At 44.6% G+C, this 21680-nt stretch overlaps 1 protein-coding gene across 2 annotated transcripts in view; it reads right to left on the bottom strand.

Moving 5' to 3' along the window:
• Positions 1-699: 699 nt before the first annotated feature.
• The window catches only part of PLCL1 (phospholipase C like 1 (inactive)), a 178828-nt gene continuing 157847 nt past the window's right edge, over positions 700-21680 (bottom strand). For both annotated transcript variants that reach the window (XM_030952894.1, XM_030952895.1), the window contains exon 6: positions 700-2190. In XM_030952894.1, coding sequence (XP_030808754.1) covers positions 2008-2190 — 183 coding nt within the window. In that variant the 3' untranslated portion in view covers positions 700-2007. The remainder of the gene's footprint in view (positions 2191-21680) is intronic.

Here is a 21680-nt window from a genome sequence, read left to right as displayed (position 1 = left end):
GAAGCAACCTCTCCCTTCTGAGAGGGATGCTTTCCAAAGGCTGATCCTTTGCAGCTGATGATGCTGGGGTAACAGTTTCCATCATCCCTAACTGTAAGTAGTGAAGGCCAAGTGTTGTTTTTGTACAAACATAACCCAAGAGGGCAAAACATGAAAATGCACACTCTTGTGGGCTTTATGCCTTGCCTGAAACACAAAAGACACTTCTCCAGACCTCAGTGAAGTCTGAACACACACTCATAATCTAATGGAGAGATAAACAGAGCATTTAAGGTTGGATCTGAACAAATACGGCAAATTTTACTGAAATGGTATTTAAGGCACCTGAGTTATAACCTTTGCATTAACACAGCTGCTGTTAGAGCAGGACCTTCTGTCAAGCAACTTACCCACTCTAATCCACCTTTATCCAGGTTCATGTAAAATCACTGCAAAATCATGGGTCAAAGTTGTTTCATAGCTTTACTCTCTCAGTAATGTGCAACATGAACATAATAGTGTTATTAAGAAGTCAAAAATAACTTAACACAATAGCTATATAAGATTTTCCAATGATCAAACTTTCAGCAATTACTTTTTGTTAAGTTCAGAAAATTAGCATATTTGTTAATCAAATTAATTTAAAAAGTAGCTTTTAAAAATAAAAGCAATGCTTTAAATAAATATAGTCTTTTTATAACCATAAAACACTTAGTCCTGGTAAAGATAACACAAATATTCCACTCAAGCACAGTACTTAAACAATTGAAATGAATGTTGTGAGCACACGTGGGCTGGACTTCGGGAGGGACGAGGATGCTCCGGGACATTCTGTGTCTCCTTTCCACAGCAGCACAAAGAGGCAGCCAATTCTCAGAACTTCCCCAAACACATGACATGTGTTAGGATATTTGTAACTGCTGCACAAAAATGCTGGCACCCTGTTTCTCCCCAGGCTATTTCTCTACACTACACCTGTAGCAGTTCTTCAGCCCTGCTTTTAAATCTCTAGCATAGCATGATTTGAACCACAAAAACATTAGGCCAGAGCCTGCTTACTTCATCCAGCTGGCTTCAACATCTATGCAGAAGGTGGCAAGCAAGGCCTGACCTCTCACACATCTTGCACTAAAGCTCACATTTTGTGAAATCTGGAAAACCTTCCTTTTAATACTGGCACCACTGGCTGTTTCAGAACAGCTTGAAGGTCACCTTCAGCGTTCATGACCACCAAAGGGTATTCACAGCTCTCCCCATAATTACAGGGCTGACTAGCTATGGTCATTACTACTCAAGTTAATGCCTATCAGCAAAGACTGTAGCTGTCTTGCAGATCTACAAGGTAGCAATGTTTTGCTGGAATAAACTAAATTAGCTAGTTCTTACGTTAGTATGTGTTGTCTGGGTGTACCCTGAAGAGCAGTTTGCAAAATTCAGCGAAAAATACATCTCAAATCTACTGCTAATCTACTTAGCAACTCTGATCATTTCATATCTTGTTTACTTGGCTGTAATTGTTCACTAAAAATCACCTTCAGGGTCTGCAGCAAACCACCAGTTTTGTCCTCACAAAAACAGCTGTCAGTGAAATTTGTTGTGGTTTGTCTGTTTAAACAGTGTAACAGTAATATAACCTATAAGTAAAATGATAAAAGCTGGAGAGTAAAGTAAAGCCCAAAACTGATACAAGTGCTCTCAATTTGTTTTGATCTTCAGAATGAATAAGCCTATTCAAAGATGACAGAGGAATAAATTAGCAAATGGCTAATGCAATGCATGAAAGGGTGTCTACAGGATTTGCATGTGCGCACACACACACGCACTTGCATACAGACAGCTTGGCTTCATTAGAAATCTCACTACCAGAGTTTAACTTAGATAAATTAACTGCATTAAAATACTGACATTGTGAGGATTTTAATACTATCACACCCTGTAGAGGGCACTCCTGTGTGAATTTTTAAATGCTTTAAAAAAATAGTTTAGACTTATTGAAATCTGTGACAAATGTGCCAGCTCTGCCTCTCCTCACAGCCTCCCATTCTCATCTCCAGTATCCTTCTCCTGTATTGCCTCCAGGCATCGTTTTGCCTTGGCATCTGCCTGCCCGCTCCCAGCTTTGCTCAGTCCGCACGACAGGCATGCCAGCTGGATCTGCTTCATGTTCTCCAGGGCTTCGTTCTTGGCGTTCTTCAGGAGATCTCCTTGGCCCTGGGGATGCACAGACATGCAGGAGAGAGTCAGGGATTGCACACATCGCTCAGGACCAAAAGCAGCAATACTGCTCCTGTATCCCTACAGCTCCCTGGTCCCGTCTCAAACCATCTCTGCCCCCTGGAAATGGGACTGAAGCCCCTCCTGCAGCTTGGCGCCAGCACAGTGAGGAAGGCAGCAGCCAGCACTGGACAGGCTGGAACAGGCACCTGGCTCCTCCCACCTCCGTGTCACCAGCCTTGGGAGGTAATTTCAGCCTGAAAGAAAGGAGGCTACAGGAGAAGGCATTTCCTCTTCCATAGCCAACAGCCAGATCCTGCCAGGGCCGGGGCAGTGATAGCACATGGCACCCCTCTCACCCAGGCCACTGCTCCCTCCCTGCTCCCTGCCATCACATCCCCCATGGCAATGGCTGTGCGTTCCCAGCCAGGGGCCCCTTATGAGCTGAGAGACCCTGATAACCCACCCCTCCTTCCACCTGGATTTGACACCCAGCCTTGGGCCCTCCTTGAGCAGAGCAGGCCAAGTTGTGCCCATATGAAACACATCATCCCATAGCACTCCAGTGAACCCTTCTGAACCATTTTGTTTGGCCCCTTCAAGAAGGCAAATGGGAATGAGACTTCATGAACACACTGCCTCTGTATCTTCTCAGAGCCTATAAGCGTGAGGTGACTAACAGGATATCAATCCAATTTGTAACAATCAGGAAAACCGTGTTACATGAAATTTGTATTAAGGAGTTGGGGTTCAGAAATGGCAAAATGAATATTTATGCAATATTGATATCTCAAGTGCTGTGAAGTGACAAGGTTCTGGAGCTACAGGATACAAACAAATAAAAGCCAGGATATGCATCTGGTTATTAAAACTCAGTATCAGTAAGAACCTGAGCTCCTCTTCTCCTAATGTCACCCCAAGTACAGCTTGAAGTACAGCACATGCTGCAGCTGGTTACACTCATGAGGAATACCTCCACTGACTGAAACATCACATTCAGACACCTGCCACCCAGCCTGACCACCTGCAAATTACAGGTACTTTGGTGGCCTCACAGGACACAAGAGACACTACAGCAGGACCTTGGGCTCACTGGAGGGGTGACAGATCACTTGCCCCTCCATGGGTTCTCCAAACCAATCGGATGTGTTGGATGAGTCACAGTGTGACCCCTTCCAGTAGTAGGAGCATCTCTGCTCTCCCTTTCCCCAGAGCTAAGAGGAAGGATTTATCCTACACTGATGAGCACAGTTCCCTTTTTGCCAGTGCCTGGCACTGGACTCACAGGGTCTGAACCCCTGTACACAATGTTCACAACCAAGAAACAATGGTGGCTTGCAAGGCTGCAGCACTGGTAAACACCACGTGGGACACCACGTCATCCAGGGACGACAGCCTGTGCCTGAGAACACGATTGCCTCATCTCCTGGTGTCACAAATTTGTCCCTGCTGAACGATGCAAATCACCATCCAGATGCTGGGAATACAACTCAGTGTGAGAATAACAAAAAGCACTGGGACTGTGTGAGCAGCTCTGTGCTATTTGCTGTGAAGCTCTTTTGAAGGGATTTGTGTCTCAGCAGCATGACAGATCTGGGAATACACAGACAAAGAACTTGGGATCCAGTCAGCAGGCACAATGTGAAAAAACAAAACAAGAATAAATTATGCAGCAGATATTTTTTCATAGCTCTGAACTTACTTCTATGTCAGAGGTTTTGCTTGTGGTTAAAGACAGTAGGCAGGAATTCAAGAGCCCCAGGGCTGCCTGGAGCACCCAGCCCACCTTGGTGTCCCTCTCTGTCTGCAAATGGCACAGGAATAGTGGCAGTGTGTAGTGACAGAGACAACACCACCACATAAACACAGTACCTATCATTAACAACATGACAATGTTCTCAGAAAGGGTCCTCAATGTATCTCCTCAATACATCTTCCATCTCTTCAAACTGCACAAGTGCAGTTTTAAATAGTTTTTGTTTAGGATGAAATACCCCTGGCTGCTACTTCTTATGCACACAGGACCAAAGACACTAAAGACTTCACTATCAAACAGGGAAAAATCAGTGTGACCATGCTTTGCATCCTTAACTTCTCCAAGCCAAACCTGGCACTGTGTGTGCATGTCCAGGAACAGAAAAATCCCCTCAGTGCAAGAAGCAACCCCTTTCCAGGGTGAGGGCAAGGCTTGGAAATGTTCCTCAGGGTGGCCCACAAACTGTGTGTTTGTCCAGGACTGGGACACACATGGATGGACACTATTTGGGATTGCATTGCTTAGGGGACAGCAGCCCGAGTCTGCCCTGCCAAGACTCTCACCTGAAGTCTGCAGAAGCCAAGGGGCTTCACACCCCACGTGAAAGTGCCAAGCCACCTGCTCTCCCTTATACATATTCTGATTTCACATTTGAGTAAACAGGCAATTCAGATTACAGATTCTGTCTGAGGCAATGCACAACATGTCTTTGGGTTCCAAGAAGAAACACACGCCTCCTGAGCATACTTCCAATATTTTGAAGACATTCTCATTTTACAGTGATCTAAAAACAGAAGCGGACTTATCAAAATAGTGCAATTCCATTCATGTACAGACCAATTGATTTATGTCTTAGTCTCCTTGTGATTTTTATTTTTAAACAGCTGGTTCATTTGAGCAATACAAAGAAGCAAAAATTATTTTGAATCATCTGTCATGAGAAAATTAACGACAAACTAGCCCTCTCTGACAGAGCTGTCATAATTCTAGAGACACCATTAAAAAAAAAATCTGTGCGAAATGCTCCGTTTGAAGAGCCATCTGTTTGCTTTGAAAACTGGCTGTGAGCATAATCCACTTAAGAAGAATGTCAGCAAAATTGTGTCAACACCTTAACAAACTAAATACTGGATAGAAGCTAGAGTAAACTTTACAAGCATGATTGCATTGAAACAACCTTCACAGACCAGCCATTGTGAGCATCTCTATGCACAAAACCATCCTGCTCACCCTTACAAACAAAGCCTCTCTCTTTGAGACCATGACAGTCCACCTCAGCATCTATCTCCCTTCTGCTAATGGTATCATCAGCCTTTCTGAAAATAAAAACTCATGAGAAAGTTTAAATTCAGCAATTGGCAGGACAGTGAATTAAGCCAGAAGAGACTAATCAAGTGTTCTAACAAAAACTGATCAAGGGGCCATTTTCACTTAGCCTTAGGGAACGTTAAAAGTCAGGTTTCATACACCTAACTACACCTAACTGCAGAGCCTCAGCACAAATTAACATTACAGGACAAATAATGCAGCTTGTCAAGCAACTGCAAGATTCTAAGTCTTTACCTTGACAGGTTAATATTGCTTAGAAAACCCTTAATCTGACATGGTTTTAAATATTGTTCAGTTCCTGTGACAAGCCATGAAAGGCTTTAGGAAGTACAAGTAGCTCTAGACAGACACTGGCAATGGCTACAGATGGGACAAATTCCATGTAGTTGTAGGTTCAGTTGTTTTTTCCAAATCAAATACCAAAGTTTTTGAGTCAAGATGACAGCTCTAAATCCAACAGCAACTCACTCTGGAGCTGGGGAAATGAAAGCTGAGTTTCGTCAGTGGCACCATTTTGTGTTCAACTTCACAACATTATTTCTTTTATATACATTGCATGTGTATTTCTATGAAAATATAATTATATGGGCACATACACTAATAATTACTGTTTCTATGCTTTCCAGGAAACACCTGCAACACAGAGGCCAGGCTGTGGCACCTCCAGCCTCTGTGCTGGCAGCTCCCACAGCAGCACCAGGGGCTGCAGGAGGACCCTGAAGGCCAAGAGTGGGCCCATGCAGGAGTGAACTGCACTGCCAGGTGCCCCACATGAGCACCTTGCACTGCTCCTGGTGAAGCAGAAAATGCCACTGAGCAATGGGGCTTTCCTGGCGTTCCAAACTGGCTGTGTTTCCAGGGAGGCTGAGGCAGTAGCTGTGAAAGCCATTTTCTAATCTGCTGCTTGCTAAAGCAGACAGTAGCTTATCTCCTGAGCAGACACATTCTCTGACAGCACATTATGGGAGCTTTTCTCTCCAATCCTCAAGGGCTGAGTAAATACAAACAAATAACAGAGGCTTTAACACCCATCCCACATCATGCTCGTGATATTACTGTTATTTTTTAACTTATTCTCAGAGAATCAAGCTCTTTCATTACTATTTAATCACAAAGTAAAATCTCCAGAGGATGCCAGTGGATGCCAGTGGGTGGCTGAAAAAGCCAGACACAGTCAAATGAAACAGCCACTCCACATTTCAGAGGCAACACAGGCACAGTAACAGCACTGACAATCTGTGCCAAGGGACTCCAAATGCTGGAGAGCTGCTCTCACATTGGGATACTCTGTGTGGAGGCAGCATTTACTGCAAGGGGTGCACTTTCCAAGTGTCATAGTAGGACTAATTGTGTTTAATATTAATAAGGAGGCACACAATTAAATGATTGCATATGGCTTTGAAAATGTAATCTTGGGTAGGAAATCATTAATGAAAAGATCAGACTGTTATTTTAAACTTATTACAAAAAGCAGATATTTTTCCATGCGTCCTTCAAAGCTAAATGTGGGAACAATTGATTTGAATTTGATTATGATACATTCACATTTCAGAACAGACTACTCCAAAAACATAGTGTTGCTGAATGAATGCAGACTGTAAAAACCCACCCTTTTCATTATTACTGCAGATAGTTTGTCAACAGCTTTGCTTTATTGTCTGTGACAGAGATCATAATGCACATCCTGGCATGAAAAATTACTGTACACAAAGATTAGACACAAAGCTATAATCACTTCTCACACACTGAAAATAAAGGATTGCAAAAATGAGTTACACCACAGAAAAAGCAGAGTCCAAATGTAACTTGCCAATTTATCTTTAAACTCTTGCACAGCAGAAATTCACTTCCTAACAGGAAAATAAAAAGGCCACAAATATAAAATATGGCACAGAAATGGCATTCCTTGTGCTACTGGTGTATCATTTAAGGTCTGGGTTTTGGGCACAGCTTCTCACTTACCCATTGTAAACCAAATGCAAGAGCTTGTTTCTACCTGGCTGAAACCAGCAACTTTGACACTGAGTAAATCAGGTGATCAGACCGAGTGCTCGCTGGGGCCTGAGTCATCACATTTTGCAGGATGTGCTGGTGATTTCAGACATCAAACTGAGCATCTCATTTTGGTATATCAGCATGTTACTGGCAGCCAGAGAGCTTCTCTCCCATTTCACAAAGTAGGGTCTAGCAAAAATTTGCAAGAAGGAAACAACTGGGAATCAATTATATCGCACAGAGAACAGATCTGAGATGTATGGAAAAGAAAACATCCACCCAGGGAAAGGCACTCCCCATTACATATAAAGTGCTAAATCTCTGTAAGCAAGAGCAGCAAAGCATAACTGCTGTGGAATAGATTATTGTTTGCAGTTTTGACACAAGGTTACACAATGAAAACCAAATGAAATTATCTAAGGTTGTGCCAAGCACCAAGGTCAGAGCTCTAGGGCTGATCTGCTCAATGCACTGTAGCCAGCAGCTGGGACACCTAGGAGAACAAGGCTGAGGATGATGACAGAGAGGAGGGGATGGATAGTTAACAGGAACAATTTCCTACTAATTCTATATCTAACCCGAATTATTCCTCATATTAGCTTTTCTCCATTTACTTCATGAATCAGCCATATGGATGCTGGCTCCAGGCTTTCCTGCCTATCATTGCACAGGGAGCTCAGTGGGTAGAAACCCAAGCTGCTTTTCCCAGGAAAAGCACTGTGAAGCACAGAACCAGCCCTGACTGCTCTGTATATCCCAACTGTTTTACTCCTTACTCAGGGAAAAAAATCCCATTTGCACCTGATATTTGCATGAGTCTGGAAGGCAAAACCACACCTGCAAGAAGCACTCAAGGCCTTGAGGGCAGTCATTGCCTTGCCAAGACACTCAGCCCCAAGGTGACACATCCCAGCAGCCTCCTGCCAGCAAGCACCTAACCTAAGGACAACTGCTGGGACAAGAGCTAAGGAGCAACCATCTCTGCCAGTACCATTTACAAGGCACAGTCTCTTTTTCAGTGCAGCCAGTTGTAAGGGAGAGAAGACAACACCAGCATTACTCCAGGTGGCTGGGAAAATTCACAAGGCAACTCCAAAACAATCTGGTCCCATATAAAAGCAGAAAGGTCCCTTAGTATCTCAGGGAAAGGGGGCAGTGATCTGGATTATGGCACCATTCAGCTATGGCTTGCCCTAAGCACCCAGCAGGATCCAGTGGATCCGCTTGGTCCCCTTTGAGACACAGATCTCTCTAGGCGTTCAGATACCATAGCAAAGGGACACAGAGGAAGTTAATAACAATTAATAAACATCTGACAAGAAATATAATGGATAAATAAATAAATAATGAGCAAAGGAAGCAGAAATGACAATGGCCCTAACTTGTAACACACACCAAACGTTCACCTCACGTGTGGCTCGGATGCCATTACACACCGTGGGCTGCACACACCCAGTGGATGTGTGACTGCACGTGGGTAGTCTGACCCAGGGATGGGGCCTGATGCTAACCATGTAAATGGGCTGTGCTGAAAACAATATTCGTGTTACCCGAAAACCAGTTCCATTTGATTTCAATTACTTTTATTTAAACTCCCAAAGTAGACCAATCTGACAGTTGCTCAGTATTAGGCCATCCCACACAAACTCCAAAACTTTTACACTGATTTAATTTGCTATTTGCATCTCACCCAGAAGGTCTGCATTGGGGAGGATGACCTAAAGGGATTTCCAGAGCTGTTCTCCATGAGCCTGGTTAGTTTTCTAGGAGGCTGGTGACAGTTCATTGCACAGCCAAGCAGTCAACCCAAAGCATGTGGCATGACATAAATGGTTGGGAAGAGGGAACACCATCTGTCTCTGCTGGAATGGCACTCCCTTGAAAAACCCCCATACCATTTCTTGCCTTCTTTTCCAGCTGTTGGAAAGGTGCAATTAAAATCTAAATGGTTGTGCTGGATACCAAGAGACAGCCCCCACTCCACCACACGGGGTGAGGCTCCCCAGTTACTACAGAAGTGCTAGTCCACCACTTGTATGTTCCCAAATTATGTGACACAGCCAAACACAGCCCCGAGAGCAGCCTGGCAGGTGGAACTGAACAAACAAGGAGAACCTCAATGAGAACAGTCAGCCAATTACCAAAGAAGCAAATACTTAGAAAGCCTTCTGATTCTGGCTGCTGGCCTTGCCAGCATGAGGATATCACTGCTTTGTGCAGCCATGGCAACTTAGGAAAGAGGGTCTATATTTGCAATTCTCTTACAGGATTTGCCTAACAAGACAAAGGCGAAGGACATACATGGCCAGCTTGCTCTCAAACTCAGTTGAGTGCCCCCCCAAACCCTTGATCAAAGCCTGACAAGGAATTAACACCAAGCATTTGTTTGAACACCTAAGTGGCAAAAGCACTCATGCTACAGTCTTCCCTACTGATCTTTAAAAAGAGCTCTTCACTGAAATCCAGGGGCTTTTGCAAATCAATTGTACTGTATGGCTGCTAATTTATTCCTTCAAGCAGACATTTTATGTATATAAAAAAGTGGGCTTTTATTTTTGTTTTTTAAATAAATGCCTATGCTTCTGTCTCACATGGGCATTTAAATTAAATTATGTTATATCAGGCTGTCAAAAGCAATGAATGCGAACATTGACTGTAACTGTGCTGCAGCGGGAATTTGCTTTCAGAAATAATGCCATTAATTTGATGGTAGCCATGTGCTGAGCAGTTCAGCTGCCTGTGTCTTTCAGGCACTACGTCAGGCAGACAGTTTGCAAGCACAGCCACAAATGTACAGACTCTTGCTGTCAACCCCTCCATGTTAGGAACCTGCCTTTTTTTCTGGTGATAAGTTTAAAATCATAGGCTTGGCTGGAAGCCCAGGAGTGCACAACTAATACTAAGAAAACCCAACATCTCTGAAGAAATTTGGGCACTGTTTATTTGATACACAGCCATGAAATGAAAATTGAAGCTGTATGTCCAGGCACTTATTTTTTTAGTCCCCCTTTCATCACAAAACCCAATTGCTCACAGGTACCAGTACTAACTGGTAACTCCTGTAAGGTCCAGAGAGTCCCAGAAAAACAAAACAAGGGGAATAAAGATGAGGCAGAAAGAGCACAATATTTTTTTTGCATTTGATTTTTCTGAGTTAATAGACCAGCTGCAGGAAAAGAGATGTTTTACAGCTAATGAAAGACCTGTGAAAGGCAAAAAGGCAATCCCCAAGCAAAACATTTGGCTGGCACCCCTTGTTCCCTGGTGACCTCTGTACTTACTCTCAGATGCACAGGCTGCAAGCATACAGTTAACACCAAAATCATGTCCTTCCTCACAGGGTAGCCAGCAAAATGCCCCTTAAGTTCATCAGAGCCTGGAAAGGGTTTAGTGGCCAACGCTGAGCTGATTCTGTTTTGACTGAAGACAACATGCACCTGTGCTGGTTTGGGTTTTTGTGGAGGAAGGGAGTGTTGCAGCAATGTCACACAGTCAGTGCTCTCCTTTGAATTGCTGGAGATACCATCTTAAAAAATACCTACAGCTGTGCTTAATGCTAACTGAAATAATCTAATCAAGATGAAATCAAATTGTGCCAGTTAGAGCAGATTGTTTGTGGACAGAGCACCTTCAGCACTGCTCCCACATGCAGCTCCCAAGGCTCTGCTCCCTTCTGCCTGCCACAAGCACTAGTGCCTTAGCAACCATGTGGTTTGCAAATGCTGCTGGTGCAGTGGCTGCTGGCCAACACCACCAGCTGACTGGGCCATGGGAATCTGCAGAAGCCATCCAAGCTCCCTATTCCTACTCCCCCAGATGGAACAAGACAAGGCACCCCCCCACCTTCATGCTAGGAGCTGTGGGCAGCCAGTTTCTAATCAGTTCACAAGCAGCACAGGCCACAAACAACTTTATGCTGATGCAGAAAGCTTTAACCCGAGACCAAAGTCTCCAAATCACATGAAGGTTTAAGTGCAAAAAGAAAAAAATAGCACAAACCACTGTCTAAGTACTAGGAGGGAACACATTTTTGTAGGATCCCTGAGCAAATGCTCTGATTGCTTCACCCCTGTCCAGGGATCAGCCCTGTCATTCTGGGGCCTGAGGTCAAAGGCAGGTTTGCTGGTGAGACTGGACAGTGAGCTCAGTAAGAGCAGAGCTGAGCCAGCCTCTGCTCATGTTGTGCCAGCCAGTGGTTAAAGAGGCTCCTGTGGGCCTTACAGGCTGACAGGGCTTGTTTCCCCTGGGAGAATCCCAGCCCTGCCTTCCCAGTGCAGATGTGAAATCAAGTACAAACAGGAGCAGATAGGGTTATTTTTGTAAGCAGAACACTGACTGACCCAGCAGGCAGAAAGCTACTGAAAGGAAGCAACTGAGAGGGGAGGAGAAAATCAGCAGGGGTCAGAAACAGGCCTGGGTGGAAGTGAGAAATCGGTTTCTGTTTTTTAGAAGGATGGGAATTGGAACACAGCAAACTGAGTGAGCCAAGCACAAAAATTAGTGGCGCAGGATAGGGGTAGTATTCATTTACAAATTCATTGCCCCAATATGTCAATGAGGGAAACTGAACAAGCATAATTTACAATCCATTACAATACCATGCCACAGAAAATACACAAAGGCTTTTCAACCAAACTGAACTCAATGTTTAAGCCATTACTACAGATGGCTGTTATAGTATCTCCACAGTTACCGGGGAGGGTTGGAGAAGATGAGTTTAGACTATCCAGCATCAGACCACTGAGCTACCCTCCAAAGGAAACTGTCCTGCTGCTGCTGGCAGCCTCCAGTCCCAGCCCATTTATCCCAGACTGCTAAATTAGGCTGCTCAGGTTGTTCAACTACCACCACTAGCAATGTCTGAAAAGGTAAAAGAAAGCACTTTTTTGCTGTTCTGTGCCTTCACGTGGCTCAGCTCCCCCCCACTGCCACATACACCAGCATCCCTAGGTCACCACCCAATGGAGTGGGAAGCCAGGAACAGAGTGAGAACTTAGCTGCAATTATCACCTCTATTATTACTATTCAGAGCAATCACAGCCTATCAGTCAGGCTCTTCCTGCCAATACCAGACCTATGTCTTATCTGTGGCACAGAGGGTACTGGAGAAAAGCGCTACAAAATATGCATTTTTAACTTACTCCTCTAAGTCTGACTCCTCTCATGTAATCGCCTTTCTGACATCAGAAATGCCATCTTTTTCCTTTTGTGATCTAAAAATAAATAGCAGCTGCCTCAGCACATGAATCACTGGTTTTGTCTCTGCTTTTCTCCTCAAATGGATCCCACCTGTACCTGGGGAAATGACCCATAAGAAAGTGTCCTTTATCTCCCGCAGGTTTCACCACCTGACACTTGAATTCATCTGACCTATGTAAAAGAAGACTGCAGCTCTCAAAAATACAAGATTGCAGTTTCCCAATCCATTGTTCCTACAGTAAAAACTTACGTCCACCCACAAGTGCTTGGGCTTCTCATTTCCCTAGCTCCTGTGCAAGGTTTTTGAAATGCCTGCCACATTTAGGGCTTATGGGGTCTATGATGATCGAGGGGAGAATAACTGCAGAGCAAATGCCTGGTCTCACTGAACACCCACAACTTTCACTTAATGCAATTTGTGGCTTTTCACTGTTCCTGCAGACCCATATTTCCAATAATCACGCATGTAAACACAGAAGTCTTTACTCCACAGCCTTCTACTGCTAGTGGCTCCAGACAACAAAAATTAATCAATACCAGCATTGAGTTAAAGAGCATTTTACTTTAACCACAGCCCTCAGAATATGTAGTGGTGGGGATGAAGACTTTTCAGTGTCAGGAGGCAGTAATGGAATCTAGACTGGCACAACGAAACGGGGAAGGCCGCGCCAGCAAATCACTCCCTGCTGGATTCAGAGTTTGGCTCCCCTGACTCATGTCACACTCACATAAGTACAGAAGAAGTCAGAGGTCTGGGCTAATAATCACATTATGCACATTGTGACACGTGGAGAGAGGATTTCTATCAATGCTCAGGAGGGAGAAGGTGAGGACTTGGCTTTCACACAGAGACATGCCAGCCCCCAGCTTCAACCAAGCACAAGGGCCAGGTACTGCTCCATTACAAAATATATACTTGGATTTCACTGAGGCCACTGACTGTGCCAGGGAAAACCCAAACACCATCTTAGCAACTGCAGAGGAGGAAGTTCCAACGGAGCAACCAGCAGCTTTCATCACCAACTGAGCTCCCCCGAGGAACTAGCTTAAATGAGATACCCATTCCACCCCAGGGAGCAGGTTTTGTAGATGCTGGCATGTAATTCACACAACAAAAGGGGCAGTCAGCTTATCATAATTTCTAAGCTCTGAGAAACTGTATGTGATCCACTAACAGGAGCTGTAAGGAGCTCCAAATATACCACAAGAGTAATTTTTAGAAGATGTTGAACCTCTTATCAAACACCATTCAAACACAACCATTTCAGGTGAGTACCAGTTACAGCTCCCAGGGAATGGCACAGCACAGATTTAACTACAAGCAAATGCTGGAAAAAAGCAATGTACAAGCAATTCTCTCTTACTACCAGTAAAAATCAGGGCCCTGGTCTCTCCCTGATACTCAGCAAATTCAGAAAGTAGCTGTGGGTGGAGGCTCCCTCATGAAGACCCATCATGGATGCCTTAGAAGCAGAGTCCTCCACTCCCTGAAGCTTTGAGTAGCATGAATAAACATCCAGGCATGGTAGTGTGGGCCACCACCATGGAAGGAAAGGTCTCTCCAGGAAGGAAAAGGTCTCTGCAAGCCCCTCGGTGAGTGCCAGGCACTGGGGCAGTGGTCCTGCCTTGGGCACTCACCCAGCGCCACCCAAGGGCCCAGAGCAAAGGCTCCCAGCCCTGAGCACTGCCTGAGCTGTGTGGGCAGGGCTGGCAGCTCTGCTTGGGTTACACTGCAATCCACAACACCTGACAGAGGCAGCTGGTCCTTGTCTCTTGTTCTTTGTTAGTACAGCCTTTGATAGATAGAAGCAAGACACGTGTGAATTTCTGCAGAAACTTGTGCTTTCATTACAGCCTTTTAAATTCCTCTGAACAAGGTCATATTGTCAGATTGGCACAAACTAGATTCCCAATTTCCATGTCTTCCAGGTTGTGGTAATTAACTCCACTGCATGTACAGCAGTGTTTGATATCCATACCTCAGATAAAAACATCACTGTTACAGGGGAGGGAGGGGGGGTGGCAGAAATTGCCTAAGTTCCTATACCACCTGCAGTTTCTGCCTGCACTGTCTCTTCCTGAGAGTGGTCAGTAAAAACTGACCCAGTTTTTATACCCAAGCAATCCTCCTTTGGTGGGGAATCACCATCACCCCTCCTCTTCCCACTGCCTCCCCTCAATAGCACCAACTTTCCAGCACAGTTCTGCAGTTCTGCCCAAGCACACACGTCCAGGAGTAGCTACTTCTCAAAAAATGATGATCTTCAAGAAACTTGTGACCCTACCTGCTGATTTTGCAGATCACCTCTTCATTGGTGATAATCTTATTGCTGCCCAAAACAGCTTTCAGAGAACACACTCTGTTTGTATTCCACCTGGACATTATTAATTACTTTCCCAGTTGCAGAGACTTTGGACCCAATGACACACCCCCTCAGGAGAAGCTGGCCTTCACACCCAGGTGACAAAATCCCTGCCAGCCTGGTAGAGAACAGTGACGTGAGCAGCACAGATGGGGCTCAGGCTGTGGTGGGGCTGCCCCAAAGACACAAGCACAGAAGTTCCAGGTCCCACACAGCCATCCCAGGGCAAAGGTGGCACAATATACAGAGGAGTAACTCACAGGAACTGCATCTTGGTGAGGGACAGCGTTAGAGCCATGCAAAGCTCAGTCTAAGTCAAGGGTGGGGGTCCCAGGTGGTTCGCCCTCCACACTGGCATGATTTAGATTATCACCTGAACTGGGGCAATGCAAAGGGAATGGGATTTGAGGCCAAGAAGAAACAGTAAAGGCTGAGATGACAGTGAGGCACAGACAGGTAATGGAATTAGGACAGACAACCAAGGAGAGGGCTTCGCTGAGCTGCCAGCCACAGAAGAGAGAGAGCTGGGCATCTATTTTGCCTTTCAAACTTCTTGACAAGCCTCCATTTGTAAAGTGACACTAGAAGTGGTTTTCTATGCACAGCACCTCAGTGTGCCAGCCCTTGGCCGGGCTCAGAGCCCATGCTGCTGAGGTGCCCTGGCACAAGGGGTACCAGGCACAGTGACCCCACGTGCTCCTGGCTCGTCTCCCACCACAATACAATGCATCTCACCCTGCAAGCACAGCCAGCAGCTTGGCATCAGATCCATGGCTTTTGGCAATTTGTCACACCACTCAAAATAAAAGGTATCACAAGACTGCTTGAGATCCAACTCTGGCTTGTTTTAGTCAAATTCAAGAACTCAGAAAGGTATCACTCAGGGCTTTTCATACCACCTTTCATTTTTTCTAATCTCTTCCTTTTGTGTAAAAGTTACTGCTGTTTTGCACATATATTTGATGGCCTGTCTCACCTCCTGTATGCATGTGTGTTTGCACACATACAAACCCATCCCAATGCAACTGAAGGAGTAAAATTTAGACCTGAGTTTCAGAACTCTGTATTACAGTAAAAAAAAGTTTATATCAAAGGAAGGCATGTCACAGTACTTGTTTTCTGGATGAACTTCAGTGACCCTCCATTTTTGGGCTGTCACACACTTGGGTCCACACTGACTGCAGGAAGGCCTTGTCCCTAAACCCACCACTGTAAAACACCTGTAGGAACAGAGCCCTGGCACTGAAGGAAGAAGAGCAAAGTAAGAAAATTGGCAGAAACACATATTTCTGCTCAGATGACTCTGGCCATCAGCTCTTTCCCCAACAGCCGGATGGCTCCCTGGGTCTGCCAGGTATTGGGTACCACCGTGGAAAACAGAACAGCCTCATACCAAGCACCTTCCATGCCAAATACCTAAGCAGAAGGTATTCCTTATATCCACAGCTAAATATTCATCAGCAGGAGGAACTACACAGCTTCTCACAGGCCCTTCCAGTTCTACTTTTTACCCAAATAGGTGATAAAGGCTGGAGAAAAGAGAGAAAACTGTGTGTGCTCCCTGGAAGAACAGAAACTACTAATTGGCTTTGGTTCTGCAGGGGCTATGTGTGGCTGGGGAGTGGGTGCTGCTCCTCACAAGCCCCAGCACTGCAGGCAGGTGAGTGCAGGCCCATGTGGGTCCCTGTGCCTGGACAGATAAACACAGACTCTGCCTGATCTGAATGTCTGGACAATCATTCCCTGCCAGTCAGTGAAACACTCCTGCTGTGACATTATTCAACAAAACCCCAACAATGACTGAATAACATGGGACAAAGTCTCTTCTCTTTGTCAGGCTATCCTGGGACTTCATGCCCTGCAGAAACTCACAGAACCGTGAAGGAGATCATCAACAGCTGTAAACCCTGGTAATCTTTGCTCTCTGCTCAGTCACTGCTATTGCCAGCAGTTGGCACTTGAAGATTTAAGATTATCTGGGTGGCCTTCAAGTGTATTTTAAACAAACAGAAATATTTACCTTGTTCTAAAACAACTAGTGTCTTGGAATTTTCCTTGGCCAAGAAAACAGAGACCTTGTCAGAAACACCATTAGGGCTTCAAAAACTCCCCGGGAACAGCCAAGTACCTGGAGAGGTCATGCTGTGCTTGTTGAGACCTCTCACTACATCCTCCCCAGAGCAATGCTCTGGCAGCATGGCTGAGGGCCAACAATAACAGGATATTCCAGATGATTAACTAGTACTCCTGATGGACTGGAATTACACTCCTTTTACCCTAATACACAGTGTTGAAGCAACTTGAGAAGTTTCCATCACCAGATACAACTGACAAAACCCTCAGAGACTGTCTGTTGAAGAGCTCTGGCTCCTGCCTTTGGGCTTGGGCAAAACAAACAAAAACCAGTGCATTCACCATTTATGAAGGAGGTCTTTATCAACCAAATCAGCAGAGAACAGCACTCTGCTGTTCTCAGGTGTGCAGAAAGATCTGCCTATCCTGCCTAATAATCACATGGTTTGGTTCCCTTGGTTTACAAAATACATTGATCAAAACAGGTTGGCATGTGAAGCACAACACTTACACTTACCTCCTTATCTTGTAACTCAAGATCATTCAAAGGACTCTAAATCCCCTATCCAAGAAAAATCTTGCAACACCTCCACATACAGAAGAGCCCTGGAGCCTGTCCTGAGAGCCAGGAGAACAGTCTTTGCCCTGGAACCAGCCCTGAAGCTGGGAGCCTCCACTGCACTCACCTCTGCACTCAAGAGTACACAAAGGTCTGGGAACAAGCTGTGCTTCCATGTGGCTCCTCCAGACTCTTTCTCAGATTCAATAAAGAAAAACCTAAAACTACCTCCCTCATCTTTCCCTCTTCTTTTACATTAACTGCTTCCAAGTAATCAGGTTGAACTAGATTTTAGTCCTATTTACAGGACTAAATGGATGTTGACCTTGATGCCCTCTTCACCTTGTCTCCAGCACTCTCAGAAAGCCAGTTGGTTTTTATTAATTTTCTCCTTTTTGTCTTTCAGTTCATGTGTAAGAGACCAAGCTGATCTATGTGGAGTCACTATGTGAATAATTCGAACAGCTCTGCATTTCTTCATTTTTGTAAAATTTGCCACTCAATCACAGACTGACTGGCTCAGATAATCTCCACTGTAGCTGGCATAAGGCAGCAGATCCTTCAAAAGTAGCCAGGGCACACAGTCTGGAGAGGTTTAAAAGTTTGAAACACTGCTCTTAGTTCAAAAGTTTGAACTGCATCAACAAAGCAAATGCAAACAAAGTGGGGACTAGAAAGCAGGAAAGATATTCAGTGTCTCTGGAAAAAGAGCCTTTGGGGTAACCACATTCAAAATGCATTTATCTGAGTGTGAGTAGACATGAGGTGAGTTGATATGGAAAAACACAGCTCCAAGCCACACAAACCACCCCTGCCTACTGCTCTTGCTGGACTATCACTGTCAGAAGATGACAGCAAATAACAAGAATTTGTGGCTAAGATGCTATGGCTTATATTTAATCTATTTCTGACATTTCACAAATTGAGCACCAATGTACTTAAGTCCACAGAAATATGCTGGGAAAAAGAGGGAGATATGGTATCATGAGTTTTTGGGGTGAGAGGAAAGCCTGACACTTAGAGCGAATAAAATGTACGTACATAGAATACAGCAGCTTTGTGGGGACTCATGAATCCATCATGCTCTCACTTGAGATCTAGACAGCATAAATTGTCATGCAAATCCTTTAGCAACAATCAATAATATCTGGCAGAACAGATTGTTACCATTGTGCTTAACTACATATAAGGTTCCTATGATTCTGCTGTGCTGCTCTGTTGTCCACTCTGCAGCATGCCAAGAAAAAAGCCATGGTTCATGGCTAACTGCAGGAAAAAGGACTGCTATGAAAAGACCCATATAAATGTCTCAAGATTTTATAAAACTACAGAGTATCCATTCAAAAACACTTGCATAGTGCACTATAATTATCCTTAAATTAAGGCTGGGAATGGACCTAGTTCTTCCAAAGATCATCAGAAACTCTGTTTAAGGTGCTTTAGAATATCAATCACTGCCTGACAAGTAGTTTTTCTTCAAAAAGAAAACCAATACCTTACAGTGATGACAAATTCGCCTCAGTTTAGGTGAGGGCAGGCAGTCTGTAAGTACATCTGTCAGAAATCTCCCTTTTATCACTGCAAGTAGCCTTAAAGTGTGCATTTGGGGCTCTGCCACCCACGGGAGGGGTCTGGGATGCTGCAGGTCTCCCAAGCAACTGAAGGACATCATCCTCCAAAAGTGCCATTTCTGCACAGTTCTGCTGCATAAAATCACATGCACTAGAGCTAACATTGATCAAAACCACATGAAAAAATTGTGGAGGCCTCCCCCAAAGAGAGAACTGCATTAGCAATTTAATAATTGTATGCCTTCTGCATTTGACAGACTTCTCTTGATATAGCTAATCAACATCCATTTAAATGCAGGATAATTAACAGATACCCTCACGAATGAGAGCTGAAACAAGCCCTGAAATGTAACCACTTGATGCCTTGTGCCATGCACTAATAGGTGGAGTCCTAGTCACACAGAACAGACTGAAGACAGCAGCGGCGAAATCTTATCATGGGGAGCCAAAAAAGATTTAAAAACACATGCGCATTTCAGAGCAGACTAGAATCAAACATTTGAGTCTTTTGCCCTTCAGCAGAAGACCAAAACAGTAAATACCACTTTTATCTTCTTTTCCCCATGTTTTGTCTTTAAATAAGCAAGCATGATGGCACATTAACTATCTGGATATTTACCATCAACATACAAGTACCTCCTGGTATTGTTTCTAGACTTTGTATGTGCTGATCCACCAAAGCACAAAGAGCCCAGAAAAATCTGTCTGCAGGCTGTCAAAGCATGTCCACATGAGAGCAGTTAATCTGAATCACAGTCAACATACTCAAACTTTATCTGTCTTACTTGCCAGGCTCTTGGGACTCAGGCAGATCCCAACTTTGCTTGAGTGAACACCTCCTGGCAGTCTGTGACAGTTTTTCCTCAGCAAGGAGAGTCGTTTTGCAGGCTACAACTTTTTTGCCTCAAACATTCTCAAAACCCATACAGCAGTCGTTGAGTCAGTGGCTTGCACATGTGACAGATACTAAGAGTGCCTCAGTTACTGCAAAATGCTTGGTACAAGATCCCATGGGAGAGGCCAACAGAGCGGGCTGAAGAGCCCCAGGAGAGGTGGCAGCTGACCCTGTCCTGTGCTGAGAAGGACAGGAACAGACCCGACCTGGCTCTGCAGGACATCACCCACATGTACCTGACCTGAGAACCACCCAGCACCCCACAGCAGCACTGAGGGCAGGGTTATGTCCCTGCTCTCAGGACTCATCAGAACTGCCCCAAGGAGGCTTCTCAGCTTCTGCCTTCCAGGTTCTGGTGCTCCCCTCTCTCCCAGCACCGGCAGGAGGAGCTCGCTGCAGAGGCAGCCCCAGGAACCAGAGCAGAGGTGGCCCTGCCAGGCAGGCAGGAGAAGCACCAGCATCTGGGGAGAAGCAAACAGGAGCCCACGAAGCTACATAAAAGCCTCTGCTCTGGGAAACGGGGAGTCACCTGCTTTAAAAACGTGAAATACCTTATGAAAATTGATAATGACCTTCTGTGACAAGGGAGGGTCACAGCAGAACAATTGCCTCAGCTGAACTGAGCAGCTTTGCGTGCCTCATAGGGTGAAATTAAGGGTTCCTAACACCATGGTCGCTGTGAGGGGGTTAACACAAAACTTCTTTCACTACTTTGCATTCTACTGGCACTCAATTAAATACAGAGAGGAAAACAAAGAGACAGAGGTGATGCTGCATGGAAACAAAAACTAAAGTGAAACTAAATTTAAACTATTCCTGTAAGCAACAGCTATTGCTGTGAGAGCATGATTCTTCTGTCTAGTGTACTTAAGTTATGCCTCTCAGTATTACTGACTGTGAACCTGACAGTGTTCTACACAACATGGAACCAAAAGAGGAAGAGGTGACATTTTATAAATAATAATGTCGAGCTGACTAGTTAGACTGTCACCAAGTTATAACATCCATTCTTTCAGTAACATTTTTACCTTCTGGCAAATAGTTTGTCCTTATACTGGCTATTACTAATATGTAATTAAGTTTATATAAACTAAGGAAGAAATTGACATACTATTTTGATTCACCTCTAAAAAGTACCCCAGGGCATTTTTAAACATGACAAATGACCACAGTTGGGATTTTTATAAAATACACTTTAATCTTGCAGTCTGTAGCTATTTAATGATTTTGCCAGTAGCAATTTCTTATTGCATCTCCTCTTTTATTCAAAGCTTACCTACTGCAATGAGTCTTTATAAAGAAACACATTAATTAAATATGCCTTGGCTTCACTAGCCTAGGAAAAGACTATTAATCATTTCACAGCACAAGAACAACATAATACCTGCTATTGCTCCTGGGCACCTCACACAGACTGACTCTGCCACGCGATGTAATTGCCTCCAACAACCCTGAGCACACAGAGAGGCTTTCTCTCACCAGCCATTCACTCCTCTCACCTAAAGCAGCTGATGCATTTGTGAGATGTTTTCCTTTTCTTACAACCCTATAACAACATCTAGTGAAATGTCCACCCTGCCATTGGACACGGGGAGGACACCTATGGCTTGAGTGGGGCAGGGCTGTCGGTCCCTTCCCACCAAATTCTCCTGAGTGGCTCTCACCAGCACCGAGAGGACTCAGTGCTGAAGTGGAGATGTGGGTTTGTTATGGGCAGGGTCACTGAAATACAGCATTTTTAAAGGAA

This window comes from Camarhynchus parvulus, chromosome 7, assembly GCF_901933205.1.
Source record: "Camarhynchus parvulus chromosome 7, STF_HiC, whole genome shotgun sequence".
Classification (NCBI taxonomy): domain Eukaryota; kingdom Metazoa; phylum Chordata; class Aves; order Passeriformes; family Thraupidae; genus Camarhynchus; species Camarhynchus parvulus.
The sequence above is the reverse complement of the archived record's forward strand: the minus strand, read 5'-3'. Positions and strand labels throughout refer to the sequence as shown.